The sequence below is a fragment of the Oreochromis niloticus genome, linkage group LG6 (assembly GCF_001858045.2).
Source record: "Oreochromis niloticus isolate F11D_XX linkage group LG6, O_niloticus_UMD_NMBU, whole genome shotgun sequence".
In the NCBI taxonomy this organism is placed as follows: Eukaryota; Metazoa; Chordata; class Actinopteri; order Cichliformes; family Cichlidae; genus Oreochromis; species Oreochromis niloticus.
This window is the reverse complement of record NC_031971.2, coordinates 21,593,135-21,620,736: the sequence shown is the minus strand read 5'-3', so window position 1 is coordinate 21,620,736 and position 27,602 is coordinate 21,593,135. Positions and strand designations below refer to the sequence as shown.

Below are 27,602 nucleotides of genomic sequence, written 5' to 3'. Positions count from 1 at the left end.
ACCAGTACAATTTGCTCAAGTTGCAGTGGGGCCCCATGTCAAAGTGTTGCTGGTTTAAAACATGCATTTAGATCACGATAAAGCAGTTAAATTGCAGTGTGTTTTAAAGGATGCCCTTGCAGGTTATCCACTATAGATTTTCTGTTTAAATGGCAAATGCTTTAGATTGCACACAGCGGTGTTTCCTGCTCTGCTGAAAACTTCTCAAAGGGGATGTACTGTATATGGATTTGAAGTAATAACAATTGTGTGAAAGCCATAATACCTTTACAGTGTTTCCATTTCATCATTATAATGCCCTGTGATCACAAACCCAGAGTCCCATCTGCGCTGTTTATGCTGCGATGCATCCCATTAGTGGAGGTTACTCGCCATCCTCTGCTGTGGTCGACTGCTGACTACGCTATTGATCACACATCAGAACATTGGATATATAGAGAAACAACATGTGTACACACACACACACACACACACACACAAACACAAATATACACACACACACACTCGCCCCTCCACAGTCGTATCCTCAGCAGCTGTAACTGTCCATAATTTTCTCTCTCTCTCTCTCTCTCTCTCTCTCTCTCTCTCTCTCTCTCTCTCTCTCTCTCTCTCTCTCTCACAGCTGCGGTATCAGAAGTGTTTGGTGGCTCGACCGCCCTCCCAGAAGGCCTGCGGTTCGTTGCCTCCCGGCGACTCGGTGTCCCGCCGGGTGTCGACCAGCGTGAAGCGAGGCGTCCTGTCTCTCATCGACACCCTCAAACAGAAGAGACCCGTCACAGAGTTGCCACAGTAACCGTGGTGAAACACTACCGGCTTTCGACCACAGCCCCAAGTCACCATGGTAACTCGACGCATCGCTGCCAAAACCCGTCACCACCGCAGACCCCAGTAGCCATGGAAACGCAGTAAAACCCTTGGGTTTTTTGGGGGTGGGGGGTTTAACATGTCATAACTCCTTCACTGGTTTGGAAGCAAATTGGAATTTCACCTCAAGAGTTAATTGGCTCTTGAGCCGCAATTCAAGTCTGTTTCCTCCAAATAAGTGAGAATTAAAAAGGCACCAACCCCACATCTGAAGAGGACCACCTGAGTGCCGGCCATGCAGGCGATGGTGTACATAGAAGTACGTCTCATTCCCCTCAGCTCACAGCAGCAGAGGAGAAGAGGGCAGGAACTGAAGAAGTAGGAAGTGATCCTGTGTGCTGCTGCTGCCGCCAAACCGCTGATCTCTCCATGCTCTTTGTGCATTTGTGTCTGTGCCTGTGCTGACAGCATGACCTTTCACACCTGGCCACACTCCCCCTCCACCCTCATCCACCTGGTTGTCTCCCCCCAGCTCTCTTGCTCATCATCTTCAGTAGACTGTAACCGTGAGAAGATGAAAAGTTTCATATCATTGGATGATCATTGGAAGATAAAGAGATTTGTTTCAGTCTACACCCTCCAACCACTTGACCCTGCATGAACTTTTTATCTAAATGTGAATCATTCTATACAATATCAATACACTGCTGCTGCTTTCAGAGACTCGAGGGTGAGAAATCAGAAGTCGCACGGTTCGTTTATCCTGTCTTATTCGTTCTTTCTCATCAGCTGTGCGAGAGTCAGCCCCGGAGCGTCTGAACAAGTGGTGACTTTTCACCCGAAACATCCTTCGCGCATTTCCTTGTTTACGTTGTTATTCTTTTCTCATCCCTCTAGGAAATGACAGAAGATAGCCATAACGGAGGACGAGATGGGGGCGGGTGGCGCCGACCCTCTCTCCTCTGCTTCCCTGCGTAGTACAGTGCTGCTCCAAACACAGGAGACCTTCAGCATGCTGCTGCTCTTTGATACACATGTTGGAGGAAGTTTGACGGATTATTCCTTTAAATCCCACCTCAGTATCAGTCATCAGACATTTAAACTAATAAAGATCATAGGTGGCATTAAAAAAAAACAAGCCTGGAGGAAGACAAGAAGACTTAAGGAATGTGTTTTTATACCTGGGTGTGGTTGTGATGATTCTTAGTCCACAGCTGATATGTGAACTGTGATTTGAGAAAGAGAGAGGACAATTTTCTCTTGAGCTGTGGATGTTTTCTAGAGGAAAGCCAGCAGAGAGACGCGTTGACTCAGACTGACGGACTTTAATGGACTCTATATCGGTCTCTCTCCAGGATTGTGTTCAGCTGAACGCGTCTTGTGTTTCCTTACTCACTGTACGTCTGATTTCATCAGTGTAATGAAACCGCTCGCTCTGTGTCTGTGTTGTGCAGAGTTCCTGTTTCACCTGCTAGCTCCTTATTATCACATATCTGACAAGCTTGGATGTATGGTAATAACTAATGAAGTCCTTTATGTCACCTAAAAATCACATAAAATCCTCACAGCAACACATCTCCCTCCTGGGTGTGGGGCAGCAGATTCATACTCTATTAGGTGACCCTTTGCTAAACCCCCTGATTACAGCCTGTCAAGCTCTGGGTTTACTCTCGGCTTGGGTTTCCTTTCCAGACGATGCTGCTACATCAGAGCTCTGTCCTCTCTTTATAGGCTCCTTTAAGCCCAAATGGAAACACTAAAGCATAAATGTAATCTGTGTTTGTATTTCAACCTGCCGCAGTATGGTGGTACATTTTTCACTGTGTGTACCTGATTGGTTATCCTGGGACTAACAAGGTCAGTGCAGAATGGATCATGGCTCACTTTCTGCTGAGGACACAGACTTTTATGCCAGAAGCATTAGCCTGGCCTCTGACATTTAGCATGATATTGCTAGCAGCTGGTTCAAAATGACTGCCTAATGTTAAAACAGCAGCTGGATTAAAAAATATGGCCCAACTCTTCATAAAACATACAAAGTCTGTTCATAACGTTCATCATTTTTAGGGTCCAAAATTGAACGTTTGCTGGTTAGCAGGAGATGCTAGTCTGCACGTAATACGGTTTCAAGAGTTACTGCAGATATGTGACGCAGCATGTGAAAGTCTAAAGTCCAAAATTCATTATTATTTTTGCTTTAACTAAAATTTCAAAACTTCCAGATTAATACTGCACAATTCCATGATTTCTTTTTTGTTTTTAACTTTGAAGATGTCAAACTGCAGCCGTCCCTTGAATTGTTGTGGTTCAGTAACTATGCACAAGTTCCCAGGAGATGCCTTCATATCAGGAATGACATCCCATAGTTGGAAAAGATAAAAACAAACAAATATTCCAAATCAAACACATGAAGCTACCTGCTGTGAATAGGGGAGCAGTAACAGAAGTTTACCTTATGGAGACCCAATGCAGAAGTCACCAAACTTCTCTGGTTGACCGTCCAGGTCAGTCCTCCCGGTGGGTGCGCCGGTGCCGAGTGGAGGGTTTCCCCTCGTAGCTGCGAGGCGTGGACACCTAAGTTTGTGAGTGCGATAACTCGAGAACAAGTTGACGTAGGATTTGATACCATAGCTGCATCTACCAAGTCTCGGACAAGTCTGAATATCAGTGACCTTGACTTCAAGGTCAGAGGTCAAGTTTTCAGAAAATCTTGTAAATGCGAGAACAAGGCAACATAGGAGTTTCAAACTAGGTACATCTACTAGGAGGCTGAGTTGAAGTCAGTGGTATTTTCCTTGATTTGTGAGATTCCCAGTCTTTGCCTTTTGTTGTTTTTGTTTGTGCTGCGTCACATTTCTGTGATAAATAAGTGGCTGCTGCCCAAAAAGACCTAAAAAACAAAAAGAAATGCTTGACAGGGGCTGAGGCAGTAACTTGAGGGGGGCGGGGCTTAGCTAACGGTCAGCATGTTGTCTTGCACTTCGTCTGTTGGCTCCACGGGGGAACGCAAAGAAACTATTTTAGTAATGGAGATGATTTCTTCTTTTGTCACAAGGATGCTGAAATGTGAACGAGATGACAAAATCTTTGTGTACATAATACCCATTTCATGTAACATTTGGCATTAATCATCATTATAAGCTATGTTTCTTTTCTTTTTTTTATGTATTTGTTTGCCTGTTATTTTCCTCTAATGAAATGCCTTTTTTATTTTTTTTTTCTATTTTTTGAAAATTCACCAAATGGCCAAAGTGTAAAATACTGATATACATTGTAGATAACGAAGAATACGAGAGCAAATAATGAACACGGAGGCGATCGGAAACGCTCACAGTTGTCAGTTAAGTTGATGCTGAATTTAACTTAGCAATTATCTATGCATTCTTTTGATCTGGAGAAATGGAAAGTCATGAAAAGCCTTGCATGCTCTGGGATGGTCTGAGAGAGAGAAAGACTGTATGTATTGAACAGAAATATTTTTTATTTTATTTATTCTATTTTATAAAAGGTATATACTGATTTTTATTAGTTGGGGCAAGTAAAGTCTCATGACTGTCATCGTCTCAGTCCCCGGTTAAGTCACAACGCTACAACAAGCTCCGCTTTGCAGAACACAGCAGGTTATGGATTATATCTTCACCTTGTACAGTGTACCGAGAGCTGGGAGTCCACTGCTCCGTCTGAACCGCTGACCGGAGGGTGAGGAGGAAGATTGTAGCAGCAGTGGACTCCTTGCATCTCTTGTCAGTCTTGCACATAAACAACGCCCGCACACACACACATATACACTATCCATTTCCCACTGATGGATGTGTCTGCTTCCGTTTGCTGCTCACTGATTTGTACACTTTATCAATGTAACCAATTGTGAGAATAAACAGCATTATAAAACCTGTGTGTGTGTGTGTTTGCAGCCATTTTTGTGATTGAGCTGTCTGCGGCTCGTGAGTCATTAAGAGTTATTTATTCCCATGAAACATTTTTTTTTTTTTTTTTTTGTATCACTAAAGATTAAAGAGATGGCATGTGCATTATTTTACTGGAGGAAAAAGCAAAAATGAAAATGGCGTAGTGATGCAACAGTTCTCCGAGTCCCGAGTTTGGTTCGGTGCTCTGGCTTCTGGGCCACGTTTATCCAAAACAGCCTTTTCCTCACTGTGGGTCTCACTCGCAGGTTATAAACATCACAATGCTGACAGACAGTAACACAAAGTAGTTGGCGTATTCAGCTTATTGCTTTTTTTAAAACTCCAGTTTAAGATAAATAAGCCTCATTTTAAACTGTGAATGTAAAACAACCGTGAGATCCCACAAAGGAAAATATGGGCCTGAAATGAGCATATGTCCCCTTTAAGCCAGGCCTCTGACAGCTATATGAAGCACTTAACATGATTTAGATGGTTTATCATGTAAAAATTAAGTTCTGCATTTTTCAGTTGTGTGGCCACTTTGACTGATAGATGGGTACCAATCAGGTCAGTAGTTACACTTTGTGTCTTTAACGTTGGTGCCTTTTAGATTTTAATGCATTTATCTGACAAATACTGCGACCTGCTCTTCAGTGAACTGTAGCGTCACTGTGGCCCAAGTAGTAATTTATTTGTGTATTAGTCAACATAAATTACTAGTTGTATGTAGTTTATGAGTGAACTACATATATTTAAAAAACAAATCTAAGCAACAAAAATGGCTACAAAATAAATAAATATTGTAATAATTAAAAAGCACTTAATGTGGTGTTAGTACATTCCTGTGATTTAAACATCAGTGAGAATACTTTTTTTTTTATACATCAGGCAGAGATATTGAGGATGAAGATGTAGACATGTTGCCTTGCTGGGAGTTGGAGGTCCCAGACGGAGGCCGGTAGCCAGAACTGCCACTCCTGCTGCGCAGAGAGGTGGAGGAGGTGGAGGAGATTGGTGGCAGCCTCACATTGTCAGCTCTTACCGCCTCTTTTGCTGGTTTAGCTGCGTCCTTCGATGTTTCCTGTGCTCTTTCAGGCTGTTTGTTTAGTCCCGTGGAGGCTGTGTGGGGAGCGGGTATGGCAGGAAGAGCGGCTGAAGGATGCTTTCCAGCGGGGGAAGGCGTGCTGAGTAATGTCTGCTGTGATTTAAACGCTGGATTGATGCTCATCCTCTGTGCCAGAGCTGTGATTGGAGACAAGTGGTTGGAGGGTTTTGCAGAGGACATTAAAGCTAGTGTAAGGCGAGGTATTCGTCTCGGTTTGCTTTTCGTCCGACGCCTCTTGTGATGTGATTGGTTGACTTTTTTCTTTGTCTGTTTCTTCTTGTGGCCTTTAGGTTCATGCGTAGAGACAGTAGTCTTCTTGCTTTGCTTTGGATGGCCTTTTCGCTTACGCCCTTTATGCCCCCTCCTCTTCTTTTCCCCCTCTTTCTCTGTCTCACCCACTTTTTCCTCCTCCTCCTCTTCAACACCATCTTTAGAGTCTCCCTCGCCTTTCTCCTCTTCATCTCCTGAAGGTGTGAATGGATCTCGTCCATTTGCCAGCTCTCCTCCCATCTCCCTCTCGAGGCTGGAGGAGGATGAAGGTTTGCTGCTGGCTGATGCTGCTCGATTCTTCTTGCTTTTCCCCTTTTTAGCAGCTTTTGATTGTTCGGGAATCATTCCACCCAGGAGGCCCTTTGCCGCCGCCCTTGCCAGCACATCTTGGACCGTTTCCACCTTAGTTGGATCTGCCTGAAGAAGAACGAGCAGTTTGAAGATTTAATGTGAAGACACAATGCATTAAAATTACTGGTCTCAGGGGAAACATAGCACAGGGGAGATCTACACAATAAAAACACAATGGTGTGGAAATGAGCTACAGCCATAAGGCGAACCTGCAGAGGAGGGGGAGGAGGCTTTCACACAGCATCGTGGCAGCGAATAAAGGATATCATCTGAAAGGCACCACGATGCTCACAGTCTACAGCCACTTATGTTTCCCCTCTATGCCCATGTGAGAAAACAGCTGGCTTTGGACTGAATGCTATCATCACAATGATACCCTGCTTACAACAAAAATGCTAATGTGTTTGTAATGTTTGTCCCACTGCGTTCAGCGTCTTAGTGTAGCACGATGGCATGAGCTGCCAGCCCTCAAAGTAAAACTTCAGTTTTTCTTCTTTAAGTACTGAATAACCAACCTGCACTCAGAAGTTCTCTGAAATTTATCTCGGTTTATCCGATCAGATGCACAAGCGTTGCCAAATTAATTACAGGTTATCCTGTGTGGATAGTGACCTCATGGCAGTATACAAACTATTTTTAATCTGGACAGAAAACACAGGACCAATCGAAAAATCATCCAGCGTTAAAGCTTCAAGGCAATTAAGCCAGTCAAATACATGAATAAAAGGTGAGGGAAGATGAGCGATAAATTCGGGGTAGATGAATTTTGTTGACAAGCCCCCGGGCTGAAAATTGTCACAGTGTAGCTTCCCACACTGCCACTCCAGACTGGCTTTAGAAGGTGTGTTAGTGCCACAGACTCATGTTACAGAGGAAATGCACAGATTAGAAGCTCAGTATAAAAAAAATTTGGCAAATCTGAGTTCGAGGCATCTTTATCATGTTGTGAGTTTTGTAAATTTGTCTTGTGGTCTGAAGAAGTCTGTGCTCAGTTCTTGTTACTTTGTGCAAATTAGATCATATTTATCTCTGTGTGTATTTATACTCCATGCAGCTTGCTAACTAAGCTTGTTGCTGTTAGTTAATAACTCTTGTCTAAAAACGACCATTTATGCAACCAAAAACTAAGATGATGAAAGCCATGAAGATGAATTCAAGGGATCAAAACTACTTCATGAAGTCACCTTGGCAACATCATTTTTAATGTATAACTTTCCACTACACTGAAACCCAAATAACCTTGTGGAAAAGAAAGTTTGCACAGGACTCTGCAGTCTCGTGCAAGTCTAAGTACACCCCATGATTCAGTCATGTACTGAACCACCTTTAGCAGCAATACCCAAAGTAAATAATGAGTAAAGGTTTTCTCCCTCATGCCGTTGTGGGGGAATTCTAGTCCACTCTTATTTACAACGCTGCTTCAGTTCACTGAGATTTGCGGGCATTCAGCCATGCTGTTGTAGATTTGCTGCTGTGTTTGGGGTCACTGTCCTGTTGTGTGGCCTGATTTAAGCTATCTTTTAGCTGTTGGACACATGGTCTCACATTTGACTCTAGAATATGTCGGCATGCAGAGGAGCTCATGGTAAAATCCATGACTGTAAGGTGCCCAGGTCCTAAGGCTTCAAAGTAAATCCACATAAACACACACCTGAATGCTCCAAACCAGCAAATTATGCAAACTTCTGCTTTTACAGAGGTGCTCACACTCGCTGATGATCACTTAATAAAATGCATTTGATTATCAGTACCTGGCTGCTACTTGCCCTCCTAGTTCCTATGGAAGCTATAAGGACATGCTCAGTGTTTTACAGGACTGCAGATGAATTTTGTATGTTACAGCCTGAGTATTATATGCATAGAAGTGAAAGGGTGTCTTCATCGGCAGTGCAGAAACAAGAAATCCCATTAAATTTTCCCGAGCCTTCAACTGTCTGTTTTCTGTCACAGTCTCTCTGAATCATCATTTACTTTCTCTTCTCTTATGAAAGCTGCTTAAAAATATTACAAATGCATTTTCTATTCACCCCCGAGAGTTTAATCTGCCTCTGCAGTTTTCCATTTTTCTTACTTTGACAGCATTGTACACTTTGAGTCATTCATAAGCCTCAGAACTTTAATTGCGCTGCCAATGTGGTGGTAAAATGCAGAAGACTACAGTTTACTGGAGAGCGGTATGACTGATTGCAGCCCGTCAGACGTCTTTAACAGATAAAATATTTCAGGTTTAGGCTGATGAATCATTTTCTAATGAAAATGTCTACTTTTAGTCTCAGTGACAAGATCATTGGTCTAACACTTTGGTCCAGGCTGAAATATCTCGCCTATCAGGTTGATTGATTGATCATGAAAATGTGACCACTCTTCAAAACTCAAAATTCAGCTATTAGCTCAAAACAGCACTGATAACCACACAGAGCTTCCAGCCTAGCTCCTTGAGTCATGTGTAAACCCCACATTTTTAAATTAAAATGCTAAATCTACATTTTGTGAGGAAAAAAACTGGAGATACTTGAGAGGGGATTAGAGCTCGACAACCTCCCAGATGTGGGACAGGTGCAGTTTGTCCCCTCGTCTATGAGCACGGGTTCTCGTTCCTTCATTTCTGTGTATCTGCACGCATCGATGAGGTATCTCAGCAGCGTCAGTGTAACAAAATCTGCAGCCGCAGCTCTCTGTGTTCATTGTAGTCACTGTAGTGAACGTCAATGTGATCATTAGATTTTAAATTACAGCAGTGAGCTGGACGGGACAGCGGTGTCGGCAGGAGCGTGCCCATTTGTGTTGGAAAGATACAACTTGCATTAGAAATGATACTTTAACCAGCAGCGCATTCTGCATGAGAACGTTTAAATGAAACCCTTTCCTGCACATCAATCACCTGATCTTTATAATATATATATCTTATTTGTGTCTCTTGCTACACTGTGTGTGTGTGTGTGTGTGTGTGTGTGTGTGTGGGACAAATCCAGGAAGAAAGATCAATTTAAGAATGATTCCTGGTAACTTTTATGTGCTTTTGGTCACAAACAGAGTGCAGAATGTGCTATATTTTAATTGTTATTCTATTAACCGATCTTTTAGCCGTGTCTCAAAACAGTGCTTCTCTGCTGAAGGAATTGGCTTGTTCACACTGACAAGTACCTACAAGCAGAGTACACGGGTGGTGTGTGCTGTGCTTCTCACGCTCATTTGTCCTACAGCATCCAGCGTTTGAGTTTGCTGTCTGCACAAACAGGTTTGTTGTGTACTTGTACATGCATGTCAATTAACGTCTCTGCCTCCATAAAGTCTCATTTTTCTTGTTGTCAAATGTCTGATTTCACTTAAAGGCACTTTCTTGTTTTTTCTTCAGCACTCAGAAAGGTGTCGAGGAGTTTTAAACCCGTTTCATCCCTCAGCTTTCAAGATGCTACATTATCTTTTCCATGTTTACTTCCAGATGTGAACATTTAGCATGTAGATCTGCATCACTGCAGAAGCAAATTTTTTAAAGCTTCTTTGTCTTTTGCAACATTCTGTTATGATAATAGATTTAAATGATCAGTGTTACTAGGCACATATTAAATATCACTTTCAACTCATGTAAATGTATTTTCATAAATGACTAAACCTTTATAAACTCAATGTGATTGAATAGTTTTGGTTGTGGCTCTACGGACCTCACTGCAGCATTTTTCGAGCTGCAGGTGATCAAAGGAGCAGCGTCTCAGCTCCTTCTGTTGTATTTTTCCCTCTTTTTATGAGTGCAGCAAGAGGCAAGAAAGGGGAGGGGGCAAATGGATGGAGCAATGAGGTGATGCAACAAGGCTGGAGGGCTTGGAGGGAAGGCTGAAAGAGCGACACAGAGAATTATCCATTCATCTTGGCTCTGGAGCACTGAAATGTTTCGCTGGCTCACAGGCATTTCATCTTTAGCTTGTCTCATTTTTATGGAATACTGGAATAATGCTGCAGTGTTTTTACAGAGCAATGGTCCACACACACACACCTACCTACTGTGTGTGTGTGCGTGTGCAGGCTAGCAGAGCTGACTGACCTCCCTGCAGACAGACTGCAAAGAAGTGCAGCCTCAGCACTACTGGAAGGTCTTGTTGTAAAGCAATTGCAAGCGCGCACACGCGTAAATACTCTACACACACCACAAAATCTCAGTCCTTTGAAAGCAGCCTTGTCCTTTATTCTCTTCTTACTTTCATCTTAAGCTTCCTCCTCCCATGTGTCTCACCTGTCGGGACAGTCTGGCGACGAAGCAGCCGTTGGTGACCTTCGATGGTTCGAGCCTGAAAAACTTGTGTGAGTCCGTTTCGCCTCCTGACGAGGAGTCGTCTGGGAAAATTGGACCATTCACCCTGAGGGAGCGGCACAGAACGGGAAGAAAAAGAAAGCGTTTTCACGCTGATTCCTCATCATCACATGCATTTAGACGAGGATTACTGTAAGCCCAGGATGCATAGTTGTGGTCCTTGGGAACATTTTGTGTGGCCCATGAGCCAATGAAAGATGATCACTGCACAGTTCATCAGATATGAAACCATAGGGGTGTTTTTCTTCTGTTTCAACCACGATACCAACTAAAAACCTAAGAGCTACCGATAAAGCAGGGGTCATAATAATACCACCACACTAATGATTAAAAGGCTGTAAACCATAATAAAAAATACCAACATCGTACAGTCTCTGTTCAGAGAACGGTAACTAATGCTAAATGTTTTTGATGTATTTTTCCTGTGCGGCCCTCAGTCACAAACAAATTTCCTAAATTGGCACTTGGTCGTCAGAAGTCGGAGCCCCCCTGCTGTGAGTAAATGGTTGTGTAACGCGCACAAGAACTGGCAGCTTCTGGAAATTGAACCAAAGAGAAATAAATTATTTTGACAACCAAATAAAGAAAACAGGATTTGTTTAATCGGCCTCAGCTTCTCTTCAAACTTTCTAGCGCCGTGGCAAAGTTCTTGAAAAATAATGCTACTGGCAGTTTTACTTGATATACAAGCAGCAGCAGTCACATGAAATAGTACGTGGTCATCCTGCAGTTCAGTGTCAGTGCAGCAGTTTACAGGCACAAAGGTTTCCTGTATGTAAGTGGATGGGAGTGGGTGGCTCATCAGGAGCACCTCATGGTGTCTCTTGACAGATTGTCCTGTTCACAGCCTAAGGACAGTCTTGTTTATGGGCCTCGCAGCTGTTGCTGTCAGGCCGTACTTCTGGCCCAAGTTCCCTTCAGGATTCAATATTTTAGATGTTGAATGAGAAATCTCAGCGGACCAAGCGCTGTCTAAATCTTGCTGAAATATGGAGATGATGTGCAGATGTGACCTTCGTTCACATTAAAATTCTCAATGCAATGCTGATTGTGAAAGCAAGGTGCTCTTTATGTTGAGTGTTTACACACACAGTTTAGTGGGGCAACTATTCATCTCCACTAAATGCTATTAAAATAAAACTAATGGGTTGTGAGCTCACACGTTAAGTTAAATGGCTGCAGTCACATGTGTGGAAGCAGAATGCACAGTTAGGCTGATAAGTATTTGGATATTGATCTAGGTTATGCAGTTTTGCCTCTGTGCAACAACAAATCTAATAGTAAAGATGTGACTGAAGTGCAGACTTTTAGCTTTAATTTGGTGGGTTTAACAAAAGTATTACATTAACTGGAGGCAACAGCACTAACCACCGCACCACCATGCTGCCCTGAATAAGTCCTGCTACTTCTATCACAGCAGTCACAGCATCAATAAACACTAATGACCCAGTTTCACTGGCAGCCATACATGCACATGTCAATATGCTGCCTCCACCATGTTTGAAAAATAATCTGGTAATTATCTGGGAAAAAGCAGTTTCCCTGCTTTTCTATATTTCTCTTCTAGTTCATCTTGGTTTCATCTGTCCAAAGAATCTGTTTTCCTAGAACTGTGCGCGCTCTTTTAGATGTTTCCTGCTGAAGTCTAATCAGGTCTTCCAGTCCTTCAGTGTAACCAGTGGTTTGCACTTTGTCATAAACCGTCTGTATGGAGACATCTCTTGATTGACAACGACTCACCTGCCTCCCTCAGAGTGTTCTTGACTTGGTTGTAATTCTGTCATCATCCCACTTTGTTTGACTTCTGTGGTCTTTCAGGAATTTTTGGTGTTGCTGAGCCGGCCAAAGGAATTTCCTTGTTTTTAAGAACATACCAGGTTGTGGATTTGGCCTCTGTTGATGTTTTTGGTCTCTGTGATAGGTTTATTATGGCTTTTCAGCCTAATGGCGGCTTCCCCCACTTGCACTGACATCTCTTTGGGCCTCATATAAATACAAAGTTCAACACTGTCATGAAATACCAGGGGAACAGACCTCACCTGGCAATGAAACTACTCGTCAGTTGTCTAAGTACATTCGAGCCTCTGTGGACTGTGTATAAATGTGCCGGTCATTCCTAAACAGTTAATGCAAGTTGCTGAAAGTCAGTGCTTCAATCACACATTTACCATTTGATTTAAAATCCACTGTGGTAGCGTACAGACGCAAACATACAAAAACTGTGTCAAAAACTCCTCCAAACTTCGCTGAAGTGCAGTGGTGTTTGCAGTCCACTGTCATCCCTTATAAAAACAACTGTGTTTTCACAGAACAGATACTGGAAACACAGAGATCAAACATGTGCCTAAAATCCTAACGCAAGTTGATAAAAGAGCTTATGTGAGCTGATTTAATAACATTTGGATTCCTTTAAGCGGACGGATGGTAGGAAATGACTTTTGTGGAGCAGCAGGCGTGAAACAGACTCTGAAATCTTCTCCGCCCCGTTTACCCCGACTGCGGGATTAATCTCAGGCCCACCGGTAACAGCAGCTGATCCTTTAGACTGTCATCAGCCTGCTGACAGACTCTCTCTCTCATACACACACACTCTTATAGAAAGGTAAAAATAATAGGTTATTTAGAAATCTGTGCACGGGAATGGTGACCCAAACTGCCGTATCCGCTGGAATCACATGCTTTCCAAGCTTATAAAGTGAATTTATCGATGTCACCATGCTTTATCTGATAGCTTTTGTGAGTTTTTGCTCACATGAGCCCCATGCAAGGGTTTGTCCTACTTTCTGTGTTCAGACTCAGAGATAATAATCCAGCTGCAATAAGAAAAAAACGAACAGTTTAGCTTTAAAAAAGCTGAAATGACATTTTGTTTCTGTGGTTATTGGCAGTGAGCTGAGCCCTAGAAAAGAAGATGAGCTGCTCATTGCTCACATTTCTATTTGCTGTGGAAATGAACGAATGATGCCAAAAGATAAAAGTAAAAAAAAAAGGACCATCCAATTAAACAGAAAGTATCTGAAATGGTTTAAGTGCCTCCTGTTTCCTGTTACACTGCCCTGTAGGTTCCTCATTACGCTTGTGTTTGTTTAAGCCTGTGGATTAAAAAAGTACTTTATATTTATATATGACTAAAAGGATTAAATGCCTATTAAGCAGACAACTGTATAAAGATGGAGCATGTGTGCCGAGTGTGTTTGTTGTACCTGTAGGGCAGCAGTTTGGGGTGAGTGTGTGTTTTCTCTAACACTCTCTTCACCAGCTGTTCGTTTTCCTCGGGATACACTGAGCGTGTGCAGTAGACCACAGTCTGAACCTTTGGGACTGATGAAGGAAGGAAATAAATGGATTTTTTACCAACAGGAATAAAAATGCAGAACGTGTTTCAGTGGTAGCTCGGTCGGTGAAAAGTGTGTGTGCTTGGTATTTACTCACAGGTGAGAGCGTGTGCCAGCAGTTTTGCCTGCTGGGCGGTCAGAGAGTTTATTTTTCTCTTGGAAACAGAACCATGGGACAAATCTGGCAGCAGACCCCAGTCTGTCAGCAGAGGAGAACCTGTTTAACGTGTGGACTCTTCATGTTACCCTCATGATGTTTTCTATTCCAGCATCAGCTTGTATTAAGTCTGCAAGTAGTTTTTCAGTCACTCGGCCCTTTTTCAACTCTACTTGACATGACTGCATAATATTCAAATGTAAAAAAACAAAACAGACATAGATTATGTTTACTCATTGAAACAGGAGGTTGGGGTCTCTTATATTTCCCTACCTCCGTGTTCACTGTGGATAGTGGGCACCGGGTCGTTAAGGGCAGAGGACGAGCACTGAGGCAGCACCATGATGACCTTTACTCGCTGGATGGTGGCATCTCCGTCATCCAGACCGTAAAACACTTGTGACAGGACACGAACATCTACAACAGGATGTAGAGCAACATCTGAGTGATCGGATTAGTGTTGGCACTGTGCTGCCAGCATATGTAATATTCAAAACTCAGGGTTAGGGTTCATGAATGTTAAAGCTTAAAGGACAAATACAGTGACATCAGCAGCAACAAGGACATTCCAGATCCAGAAGTGTTTGTCACTCACTTTTTAAGTCCATCTGTTTGAGCAGTTCCTGGATCTCCTCTTTGTGTGAGGGGTTGTGCTCAGCACCACACACCAGCACTCGGACCGAGCGGGCAGCAGCCACAACAGCGACGTGTGCCACGGTCATGGCTGAGAAGGCCCCTGCTAGCAGGATGTCACTTTTATCAAACAGCAGGGGGCGTAACACACTTGCTGCCACGCACACGCTCCTGTCCTACAAAGACAGACATACAGGTGTGTCTGTTATTCACACAAGCCCGGTGAACTACTTTCTCCTCAAAGAAGCTGGACCCTCCGGACTTACAGACCGCTGTGCAGCTAATGGAGTTCAAGTCATTCAACTCAGACTTCACATCACAACAGGAAGTCGGCCTGGATCAAAGGGCAAAACTTGCACTTTATCGCACAGCGGTGAAGTGCTTTCCACCTAGAAAAAGACTATTAGGCAGCTTTTATACAGACTGAGTGCATTTCTCTCTGCTGATTTCAAAACTTGCAACTTTTTCCTTCTTAATTTAAGTAAGTCTTTTATAGAGGAGCACACGGCGCTCACGCTAAATGCACGTGTTGCTAATGATCTGCAAAATTTGGCCATAAAGTGACCGTCAATAGAAAAGCTGACAAAAATGAGTGAGCTGGATTTCCGCTGTCGCTGTTCTTTAATCTGAATATATGCAGTGATTTTCATCTCTCGCTGAATCCTTTTTCGCCTTTAACTCTTACCTTCAGCTTTCACCCTGACTCTTTCAGATTTACAAACAGATTTCTACTCCCTTCTGACTTCAGCTGATGGTCATCACCATCTTGCTCTTTGAAACCAGACTTCATAGGTATGACTAGATCTGACTGAGAAATTGAGGACCCCATCAGGCAGTAATAAATAATACCAGAAGGCTTTGCTGAGACCATACATCCATTAAAAATGGTAAATGGCCTGTATTTATATAGCGCTTTTATGGTCCCTAAGGACCCCAAAGCGCTTTACATATCCAGTCATTCACCCATTCACGCACACATTCACACACTGGTGATGGCAAGCTACGTTGTAGCCACAGCCACCCTGGGGCACACTGACTGAAAGAAAGCCTTTACCAAGGTAAATCAAGTAAGGGAGAGCTTTAATCATCTCATAGACATTTATGCAATCTGACATACTTCTGCTTCCAGAGAAAGGTCCCGCTGCTGATCATTAGAAAGAATGCAGATTTGACTTGATTTAGTCTGTATACATTTTCCAATAAGCACCACCGCTTGAAAACATAAATCCTGGTCGAGTCACTTGAGGGGCTTAAATCTGCCAGCTCTCTACTACAAACTGTCTGATTATGTGGCTTTGTGGCATCCACACCTCCCACGTCTCAGGCAGCATCTTCACCTAAACTAAACATTTCCAGTGGTGAGAATGTGTCCAATCCCAAAGATCTCCTGCTGTGTGCTACTTTGTTCTGCCCTGACTCTGCTGATGTTGTCTTGAGTTTACGTGTGAGAACACCTCATGAGTCCAGCACTCTGCCCCACTTTGCTAAAGTTATGTTCAAGTGCTCACAACAGAGAAAACATATGTGTTGTGCAGGTTCTCAGTTATCCTAGTCATGGTCGCCATAAGAGCTTGAAAAAAGGCAGGGGTCAGTATCACCAGAGGTTTTGGCACTGTCAGACCTTGCCCCACCCAATCATGTGAGCCATTTAGGTCACCTGACGTGTGGTGTGAGTGGGGGTTGAGGTCCCTGGTAAGGGATCTGAAGAATAAATTGTAGGTGGGTGACAGTAGGTGTCCTAAGCCACCACCTCTGTTCGATGATGGTCACTTATATTCCTCTTTCAAGTTACTTTGGCTTTCATATTTTGGCATCCTTGAAAGAGTGGTCTTTGACCTTTAAGTACAAGTATACTCAAAGGTCAAAGGTCAAAGTACAAGTATACTCTGGAGACTCAGCTACACATTAACAGCGAGTCAACAGCTACCTCCCAAGGAACAACCCCACCACAAGGGTTCAAATACCTGGGACTCTCCACCTTTAATTTTAATACTGAAGAAACCTCTTGGATGAAAGGTGACATGTCTTCCAAAAACCTCTGAAGAAGTCTACTCACCTTCTTTTCAAGCTCTTAGGACTGAAATATAGGTAAACCCAGATTTCTACCTGTATGTTCAGCACACGTGTGGCGGTGAGGCTGCTGTGCTGGAGCCAAGCTTGAAGATGCTGCGAGAAGATGAGTGTGTCGGGACAGAGGGGGTCCCTACAGAACGTGGACTCCTTGAGTTCGGTCACGTTCTCCGCTTGACACAAACCGGCGCTTTGTAACGCTTCACACATCTCGTCAAGACTACAGGGAGAGGACGAAACATGCTGTCAGAGACACACATCACCAGGTACAGATACAGGAGACTAGATCATTGTAATACAGAGACACCAGTGCCCTCTGATTAGCAGCATGTCAGTATTCTGCTTTAACCGCCAGTAAACTTTACCAGGCATTAAACACATCCTGCATTAAGCCAAAAAAAACAATGAGTTTAATAAACAGCCGCTCTATTACACTTTAACTTGCACATAACAAATAGGACATGTTTGGGCTCTTGAACGTACCATGAAACACAATGGCTGCTGTGAGCTGTTTCAGTGCAGCGAAGAAATAAATTTGGGACCATCATGCTGAAACAAGCACCTACCTGATCTTGAGAGTATTGATCCATGCGCACAGTGGCAGACCTCTTGCTCGCTGCTGTTTGGTCCTGACACTGTCGGACAGGAAGCAGGAGATACTCTGCAGATTCTGCTTCACTCTGCAGCGAGCTAGAGAGGCAGCCAGCTTGGTCTTACACCTATAAAAACACAGCAGAGCCCATTTTCATGTTTCTTTGATTCAGTTTTGGTTATTTGGTTACGCATAAGTAAACTTCTGATGTTCACATGTGACTTTTACACTCGCACACACACCTGTGCAGACTTTTCTCCAGGTTCCTGACTTCCTGGATGGGTTCTTGCTCTTCTATCGTTGGACGTTCACACGGAGAAAACTTTTTGTCCTGAAAGTCGAACAGCATCACCATCGCCAAAGGCAGCAAGTCGTCAGACTGAAAAACATTGCAGGGCTCTTTATTACTGAGTCCTGAAACAATTGGACTGCTGTGCAAAAATGGGCAAAAAACCGCTGGGCAAATGTTATAAAACCATATTTTGTATTTTTTTAATTATATTTAAGAATGTTTAAACAGAGAAAATGTGCAATTTTAAGAAAAATATCAGCACATTTTGAATTACTGGCAGCAATGCATCTAAAAAAAAATTGGACAGGGCCTTGTTCACCACTGTGTAACATCCCTGCCTCATTTAAAAACATTCTGTAAACATCTGGGAGTTGAGGAGACCAACTGCTGGACTTTTGGGAGATGAACATTGTCTAGTTCTTGTCTGATAGAGGAGTGTAGCTCCTAAACAGCCCTGGGTCGTATTTTTGGTTTGATGTTGTGTTAAATATTTTCACTTGATGAGATTTCTGAACCGCAGGCAGGTTAGTTCAGCACTCGGACTCTTCTACATGAAGCTGCACCATAAAAATATTGATGGCTATTTATTTCTATTGTTTTAGCTCTTTGACTCAAAATGTTGTAGCTTGAGGGGAAGCTCAGCTCTCTGCTGAGAGGTCTGAGCCTCCCTCTGGCTCTCCTTTAATCCAAACACTGGGTGCCACTGAGTCAAAACGGTGACGTTTCAAACCAGAAAACCAAACAAAGGAGTTAGAAGGCAGTGAAATGTTCACAAAAGCTGAAGTTAAGGGTTCTTTTCATTCTTTAACAGAGGAATATATGATCACCAAAGAGAAAAGTAAAAATGATGAGCACGTCCGTCTGCACTCTTCCTTATGGCTGTGTACACGCACTCTTTTTGTCAGGGTGTGCGTGTGTGTGCAGGAGGTAGAGTATGTATGTTGCAGTAAGGATGTGTGTTGAATTATAAAGAGCTGTGTGGTGGTTTTATAGTCGCACTCGCAGACTAACGGCCTCAGCCCATTCTCTGCGTTTCCCTCAACTTATCATTCCCACACAGAGCCACACACGAGCGGAGCGAGTCTCTTATCCATGTATGTGTCATAGCGCAGTGTTTCACAGCGTAATTTACGGTTCCCAGTCAGAGAGAGTGTGTCTGCCTCTCCCTTGTGTGTATCACTTGCCACCTATAACCAGCCAGACCATGTACACGTCTGAATACAAATGGCCGTTAACTGCATCCCTGCCTCCCTCGCTATCATTCCGCAATATTCGGATGAATCGCACTCATACGGCCACAAACACTTCATTTGAAGACAGATAACTCCCAGACTGTTTCACACACTCAGTGTGTGAGCGTATTTCGTTTTTTCTTTTTTAAAAAAATTGGATTTGAGTCTGTAAACACCCAAATGTCAAATCTGGTGGGACTCACAATATGCTGTGAAGTATGGAAGCAGCTGTCGGAGATGATGTCCTCGAGTAAATCTTGATCTAGGAGGAAAACAAAGTTGTTAATGAACAAAGGCAAGAAAACATCGGCTGAATTTTAATGAATTAAGAGAAATTTGAATCGTAGTGTCCATCAAAGCGGAGGATAATCATACTCTGTGACTTGTTTAGTCATGTAGACAGTTTGGCTGTATTTGCTGATATTTTGAAGCTCTGTCTTCAGCTGAACCAAGGTCATGTGTCTTTTTTGATATGCTAACAGCAACTGTGTTTTGGTTATTATTCTAGATAATACACAATAATTTCTGATTCAGAGTCAGAACTACAGATGCCAGAGCCTGCAAAGTCATTGCCAGTCAGTGTTGGATGCTGGGATATTTCCCTGTGCTCTGACGGTCAATTTGAGCAGCATTAGTAGAGCGCAGGAATGAGAAGAAGGACCTCTAAAAAGACTCAGTATAAGTATATCTACTTGCTTCTTTACACATAAAGTTTTAAAAAAAACCTTTTGGTATAATGAATTTGGGAATGCAAAGTTCCAGGAGAGAGAGAGAGAGAGGGTGGAAGAATGAAGAAGAAATGCTAAAGTGCCAATCAGAGTTAATTAAAAACTAAAAGTGCTAAACAAAAATCCTTGAGCTTACTGCGTATCTCTGTTTAAAACATGCAGGCTATTTGTTTTTTAAGTCAGTGGCTCCCTTTAGAAATTAGTATGTGCATTGATTAGTTCATTCCTAGAGGGGTTTTTGAGGGTTCACCTGCAGCCTGAACCTTGAAAACTCAGGTTCAGACAGGCTCTTTGTCCCAAAGCTTTGCATTTTTAATCCAAATAACTTTCAGACAAACATGGCGCGTGAATTTCAGCCTGAGGGGAGTAATAACACATATAATAACATGTATAATATCCTAAAAATGTTCATTTATTCCTTTTGTACTGTTATAGATGCAGACAACTGTCTACACACGTATTCACTTTTATTTTGGACACAATTCTGTTGCTAAACATGGAAAAACAGTCAGTTTACTGAAAACACTTTAATCACATATGGAGTGCAGCACTGCACTGATTTTAAATTGTGTCTCTGGGCACTTTGTGTCTAGCAGAATGTTGCAAAAACAGAAATCATTCCCATTTAACAATAACATATAACATATAGCAATATGTAAACACGGTGGAAGCTCTGTCATTGTTTGTGGCTGCATTTCAACCAGTGGTGATGGAGATGTTAAAACATCTGATTGGTGCAGCTTCATTTGAATAATAATATAGTTATTATTATATATACTTTAAATGCTTACCATTTGTTCCACTAGTTTTCTATAAATTACTTTTCTATAAAGAAATGCTGTTCACTCCCCCGACCACATTGCAAAGCTATGACATCACAGCAATGTGATTGGTCAGTTGCAACATTGCTACGTACGATGATGCAGGAACAACAACAATACAGGGATAGCAGACACAGCAGAAATTATGATATGGAGGTAGTATTAAGTAACACATAGTGTCAGTCTAAGTGTCCTGGGATGGAGTCAAATAACCAGCCTGAATTATCTTGTCAGTCTGTCCCTGCTGCCAAGAAATTACTCAGAGTAACAAGAAAGTTATTTCTGGAAATGAGTGTTCCTGTTCAGAAGAAAACACAAAAGTATCACGAGGTTATGGCAAATGGAACTCAATGTGAGCTCAATAGAGAGGTTCCGGTGGGAAAACTAAGTAAAAAACCTGTTTATGAGCCATACTTATGTGAGCATCCAAAGCAGACTTACTGCGAGCTCCTGTGGAAACCACAAACCTGTGTTTGCATTTTATTTGCGCTGTCACATGAAAGAAGTACTCTAACCAGAATCCTGAACTGAAACAGTGACATTTGTGATTGCTGTTACCATGGAAATGTGTAAGTTTGTGTACACATTAATGCACACAAACAACAAAAGCTATTAAACAACACTGAAAAGGATTAAATCTGACAAGGCTGGAATTCATTTCCTGTGAAATCTGGGATAGTTTTGCTTATAGGTTGGGTAGTTATGTAGACAGTTATGTAGATAGTAATTATGTAGACATGTCTTGTCTTTTGCCTCATTTTATTTTTTGATTCAAATCATCTCTTTCACTGCCATGAGTCATATCATAACTGGTTGGGTTGGTTCAAGGCTTAAAAGTCTTTCTATAAGGACTTTAGACATTGTCAATGGAGTAAATGCTTATTCCAGAAAATCACTTTTGGAACTGGAGCCATTAAAACTGTGTTCAGTCATTGTTGAGCTCTGTCAGCAAGATGGTACCAGTTGATAAAAAAAAAAATGAATGCAGAAAGTTTAGTGTTCAGTTGGTGTCGTGCCTCTGATAAGCTGACAAATGTAAGTCCAAATTCACCTCTTTTAATTCTAATTTGGTCTCCACCTCCTCCTGAGAGAATATCTGCCTCATTAGCTGCCAAATGCTCTGTTATGGTTACCAGCTCTGTGTGGCAAAACCAGGCCAATACCCAAATTTAGAGTGAGTATGTTGCATGTAGGTGTGTGTGTGTGCGTGTGTGTGGCATCTGGAACTGGTTTCTGTAGGATTTCAGAATTCTTTTTTTTTTTAATATTGAAAAACCTTTTTTAAAAAATATTGTATTCCATTCATAGATATTCATGCAATTTTCATGATAAAGAATTCTATCCAGTGAATGAAAAATGCAACATGCAGCAACACTTCAAAAGCAGCCCGCCAACCCTATCTGTTTGCCCCTTCCCTTCCTTTACTCGTGTTGCTGGGCAAGAACGGAAGGGGGGTGTTTGCTATGCTCTGTGGCGGTCCAGAGACCTGTGCAAGTTCACCATGCAATACACAATATAACAGGAATTCGTTTCACATGCAGATACATACGCATGTCATAAATGTGTTTCAGTCGAGGCTGCTGTAGTCATGATATTGCCATTTTCATCTGTAGTAATTTTATATTTGGTGGTACAGAGATGACAACAGATGTGACACTGATAAAGTCTGGAAGAAAAGGGGGATGTAGTGGAGGTGGGTTGTAAAGCGGCTTGCAGATGTGCACCAATAATGGGATGGCTAAAGTAGCCTAAATGCTACACAGTATAGGAGATTTATCATTTAGATGTGGATGTCTACCCAGAATCATTCTATAACCAAACAAGGTGCCAGTCAAATTAGCTGGTTCTGTCATAGTGGCTAAACTGACACACCTCCATTCTGGAAATGGTGACATGGGAACAGAATCACATAGTATCAAACGACTGCACCATGTTGGCCTCTAGATATATCACGTAGGGAATTCTTGAGTTAAAGTGAAGGATAAACCTATATAATGAACTTTACAGAACATTTAAATAGGTAGTGACACTTAGTCACTATGCTGTCTTATGTTCAAACTCAGGATGACTATTTCTTGTTTTGTCATAGGGGATCAATGATGTGCATTTTACAAACTGTTTATTGCAAAAATACAAAATGCTGCGCTTTAATATTTAGAAGAAATTCTGTTTACCTACATTGTAGGTGGCTGTGGACAACCAAAAAGAAAAGACGGGTATCTGGAAAAACTTGCTGCCACCTAAATGGTCAAATAATGTATGTAAAACGTTGTGTTTTTTACTATACGCGCACTTGTGGCTTTTTAAAGTGAATTTATATATATGTGTGTGTGTGTGTGTGTGTGTCTGCCCATGGCATGCACCCTGTTATCACCTCCCAAACAGACATGTACTGCACTTCCACTCAAGCAATTTGCAGTCACGTGGAGAAATGAAATGTATGACTATATATTATTTAATCTGCTGCCTGCAGTTGAAGATGCTATTCAGAAAGTGAATATTGGAGCTGACATATGCTGCAGCTCCTCTGTTATTCATTATAGAGATAAGGCTGCCTTATCCCTAGGAGTTGGGTAAAGTCCTCAGAGGTGGCAGTAGAGGGGATCAAATTAATTTCCCCCTGACTTTATGTTTAACCACCAGTGGGCTCGCTCCATGCTGGATATACAGTACAGTTCATCTGCATTCATAAAACTAAATATGGTTAAAGTATGGTACGCTATTCTAAATTGTTCACTGTAGAAGTTCACTGTAATCTTACATTTAAGTGTGTTAAAGGCGAGCTGGAAGGCATGCTTCTCCATGGTTTTGTCCCCGCTCTTGAGCAGCGATGTTTCCGTCTTTTTTCCATAATGTAGACGCTGATGTTGGCTGGCTGGCTTGTCTCTACACAGCTGCTGGAAAATATCTGCAGCCTGTAGGTAAACCTGATCAGATAGATGATAGGCTGAGGAGAAACAAAGGCGGCACGAGAGAGGTGGAGGGAGGAAGTTGGGGAGACGACACAAAGAACGGTGTTGATTATCTGAATAGAGAGAAAAGTGTCGGGGTTTGTTAGATATTGTTAGTTTCTGTTGGCAGCTGTTTTTTAAAAGCGGGTATTAATAATAACACTAAAGATTTCTTTTGCTCTCTATTCAAACATGCAAAGATGTAACTTTACAAAGTTGCATCTGCTTTCGTGTTCGTTTTCAGGGAGAAGAGGCTTTCTCCTGGCAACTCTTCAAAACAAGCCATACTTGTTCAGGCGTTTTCTTATTGTACTGTCATCAACACTGATGTTTAACATGCTAACCTTGGCCTTTAGAGCCTGAGATGTTGTTTTGGGGGTCTTTTGGAGCTTCTTTAACGGGGCGACCGTGGGTCAAGAGTTGGGAGGTCGCCTTGTAATCGGAAGGTTGCCGGTTTGAGCCCCGGTTTGGTCAGTCTCGATCGTTGTGTCCACTGGGCCCGGTGGCGCCAGTGTCTGGCAGCCTCGTCTCTGTCAGTGCGCCCCAGGGTGGCTGTGGCTACAATGTAGCTTGCCGTCACCAGTGTGTGAATGGGTGGATGACTGGTTGTGTAAAGCGCTTTGGGGTCCTTAGGGACTAGTAAAGCGCTATACAAATACAGGCCATTTATCATTCTTTGTGCTTTGCCCAGTCTGACCTTGGGTGAATTTGCTGGGATGTCCAGTCCTGGGAAGACTGGTGACTGTCTTCAATAATCTCACTGTACAATGTTGGGCTTCCCAGACTGATGGCAGGAACAGTTGCTTCTTTAAAATCATTGCAAATGTTTTTTTCTCCTTGGCATGTCTTAATACTGACCTGCAAACTGCCAAAACCTCTGCTTTTATATAAGCGCTGTCACTCACTGATGACCAGCCAGTTAATTGAGTATTTAATTAGCAGCGTTTGCCTGCTACTTATCCTCTAAATTACCATGAAAGCAAAAATGCTGTATGCTTAATTTTTCACAAGATGAAAGTTCTGCGAAAATTGTAGTTTTCTCTTGCATTTCACTTGCAGTTTGGTAAATACAGTATGAGATAAGTAGTGCAAGTTTTAAGACTGGATATCACCTGTAGAATGAGAAGATGAATGCAGTCGAGGGAGCAGGGAGGAGAAAGGCTCCTTGCTGATCGCCTTCTCCATCCCAGAGCTCGTATTCACATCCTCGCCGGAGCCCACTGTAACACAAAGACTACGTATGTGTGCTCATGTTACACAAATACACATCCAGCAGCACCGTAAACACCTTACCTTTGCCTGCCATGATCAGAGAAAAAACAAACACTTGTCAAGAGGTTCTGTAAGCAATTTCCAGTCTATCTGACAACATTTGTCTTTTCTTGTTTGGCACTCCTGCCAGCATCTGCTGTTCCAGCGAGCATATAAACACACACAAACACTGTGTGTTTACAGAGCTGAACCCGAGCTCTGCAAATGTAAATAAGACGCACAGCATCGGTCATAGCTGACATGTGATCCACCTCCCACTTTCCTGTGAATGTGAGACAGAGCGGCCGCAGGCCCCTGTGCGTAATTGGGCTCCTCCTGGTGCAATTAGGCGGCCTTTTGGATACGTCGGCATGAATAAATAATGGACCGCTGCCCGACCCTGCACAAAGGTCCACCTCTGACTGACCCTCTAAAACCATCTGTGTGCAGCTGCTTCACCAACACACATGCACTCAGTTGTGTTTCCATCGCGTTAGGCGACATTACATTGACCTCCATCTATTTTCCTGCAGACTTATTCTAACTTTAACAACTACTTGAATGACCTTTAACCTTTACTCTGACCTTAAACCTAGATTTTTCTGTCTAAAATGTAATGAAATGATAGAATGGAGGCACACATTAGCTAACCCAATAGTTTTAACCGGTGTTTAGTGTTCAGTTCAGTTCACTTTCTTTGAGACTTAACATCCAAAAGTTCAGGGACCACTTGGCTCTAATTAAACTGGATTAATAGAGAGAAACACAGACACAGTGTAATCGGCTTTTACGGCACTCATGAATGTTTAAACACAGAGCTAGAATTGACCAGAAACGTGTCCAATAAGGCCATGTCAGTGCAAATGGAATAAATTAATGAATATCAAACAGCAGTGATTTAATGAGTGTCAAGCAGTTTCCTGCAAAAGAAAAACCCTAAGTCCACTTAAGAAGAGCAGCAGTGGAAGAAAAGGCTACAGCGGCTTAGTGTAATCTGCATACAGGATGATGGGCTGTTTAAAATTGCATAGCAGGTCTTACCGTTGTCATTCAGGACTCTCCTCATGGGAACAACGCTCATCTTCTGAGCGAGTATCCTGGATCTGCCTGTGTGCTCTTTACTCTTCCCCAGCTATCATACGCTGTCCCAGTGAATTGGAGAACTTCACTCCTCTCATCACCTCTTTGTCATCCACGGCTTCCCTCTGGAGAGAGTTTGAAATGCCATGGCAACAATATGATAATGAAGGAGGCCTGACCCCCCTCTGTGATAGCTATACAGTATAATACATAACATACTCAATAAATATTTTATCATCTTGCATTTTCACTGTTACATTGGTCACACATTTATTAAATCATAATGAATATATTTTAAAAAATGATCAAAGTGAACCACAGACCACAAAGCTGAGTGTCTGTGTTTGCGGTAGAAATGTGCTGGCAAATATGAGAAACCATCTTGGATACCATTACACACAGGAATGCGTCCAGGGCAGCTGGAAACTTTATTCATACTGTACTATCTGTTAATAAGTGACAGCGTGGGGGGGCTTCATGGGTATCTGATGTCACTGCCCCCTACTGAGCACAGAAGTGCAGTGCAGCATAAGGCAAACCTGGGGAAGCTGTTTGTGACTTACAACATACTAGAACAATTTTTTTTAAATTAAGTAATAAAACAGGATCTGATGCTAATGCCATAGACTGTATATAAAGGATGAACATAATCCTTGGATATATTTTCATGCACATTAATAGACACTTGGAATTCCCTCCCATTGGTATTATTGAGCCTGTGGCTAAGCTTCCTTAGGAAAGATACTGAACCCCGAGTTGCCCCTGATGCATCCATCAGTGTGTGTCTGCGAATGTTATATGCTTAGGCATAGAAAAAGTATTTGAGTGAATAGGTGACTGAGACTTGTAGTAAGAAAACACCTTTAAGTCTCAAGTTAAGTAAAAAAAGAAGTATATTCCATTTACCTTTTGAAATGGAAGCTGTAACGTTTTTGTAGGTTTCATGGTTGAAGCTCACATAGGTGCTTGAAGGCAGCTTAGAGATGCTTTAAACAGGATGCAAAAGGGTGCCAGGCTGCAGTCTGTGGGGCTGAAAAATTGAAGCTAAATGCAGAAGTGTGAAAAACTCCAGTTTCTCTAATGGCTCTTTAGGGCTGGGCTCAAAACTGAGTAAATCCCCACAGACTCACCTGTTAAAATGTCCAACTTCATAGCATTAAAAAGCATGTTAACATGTGGCTGCTTTGATTGACAGGTATATGCTGCTGTTGGAGCATTTTTAATAGACTTAGAGGCTTTTCATTGTCATTGTGCAGTTTCTTGCACAGCGAAATTGGGTATCAGAATTGAAATTGGGTAATAGAATCATCTGACAAATATTACGGCTTGCTGGGTGATACAGACCATCGGAGAACTTCATTTTTTGATTGGTGATATTTTATTATTTCATTAGCTGAAATGTGTGTCTGTTTGTGTTGCACTTCATCAGTCTCCACGCTCTAGGTCAGACATGTTAATCTGAGGCTCCATAACCCAACACGTCTGGGCCTAAAACACATTGCAGTGGTTGATGTCACAGCATAGTGACAATGTCCACCTGCATTTGCAGTCAGTGTTGGGTTCCTGTGTCATTCAGTGCACGTATAGCCTGCAGAGTATATCTGTGTTGTACGGACGTGCTTGCTTTCTGAACTTCAAGGTTAGCAAAAGCGGAGATAAAATGTATAAGCACATCTTATCTTCACAGATTTACGAAGAATGTATTTAAACAATCAG

General features: G+C 42.4%; 2 protein-coding genes across 11 annotated transcripts in view; one reads left to right on the top strand and one right to left on the bottom strand.

Annotated features, from left to right (window-relative positions):
* apbb2b (amyloid beta (A4) precursor protein-binding, family B, member 2b) overlaps window positions 1-4,699 on the top strand; it is a 55,630-nt gene extending 50,931 nt beyond the window's left edge. For all 10 annotated transcript variants that reach the window (XM_005456901.4, XM_013275704.3, XM_003452191.5 and 7 more), the window contains one exon: window positions 623-4,699. In XM_005456901.4, the coding sequence (XP_005456958.1) occupies window positions 623-793 (171 nt within the window). In that variant the 3' untranslated portion in view covers window positions 794-4,699. The remainder of the gene's footprint in view (window positions 1-622) is intronic.
* A 536-nt stretch (window positions 4,700-5,235) lies between these two features.
* On the bottom strand, window positions 5,236-25,993 carry LOC102081304 (putative methyltransferase NSUN7). The gene is made up of 13 exons (XM_005456929.4): window positions 25,848-25,993; window positions 24,668-24,775; window positions 23,366-23,551; window positions 19,259-19,317; window positions 17,774-17,910; window positions 17,506-17,658; window positions 16,976-17,159; window positions 14,832-15,045; window positions 14,510-14,653; window positions 14,177-14,278; window positions 13,948-14,065; window positions 10,667-10,790; window positions 5,236-6,504 (listed from the first exon to the last, which is right to left on the bottom strand). The coding sequence occupies exons 1-13, from the start codon at window positions 25,885-25,887 to the stop codon at window positions 5,590-5,592; spliced, it is 2,484 nt and encodes an 827-aa protein (XP_005456986.3). The 5' UTR covers window positions 25,888-25,993; the 3' UTR covers window positions 5,236-5,589.
* Window positions 25,994-27,602: the final 1,609 nt, after the last annotated feature.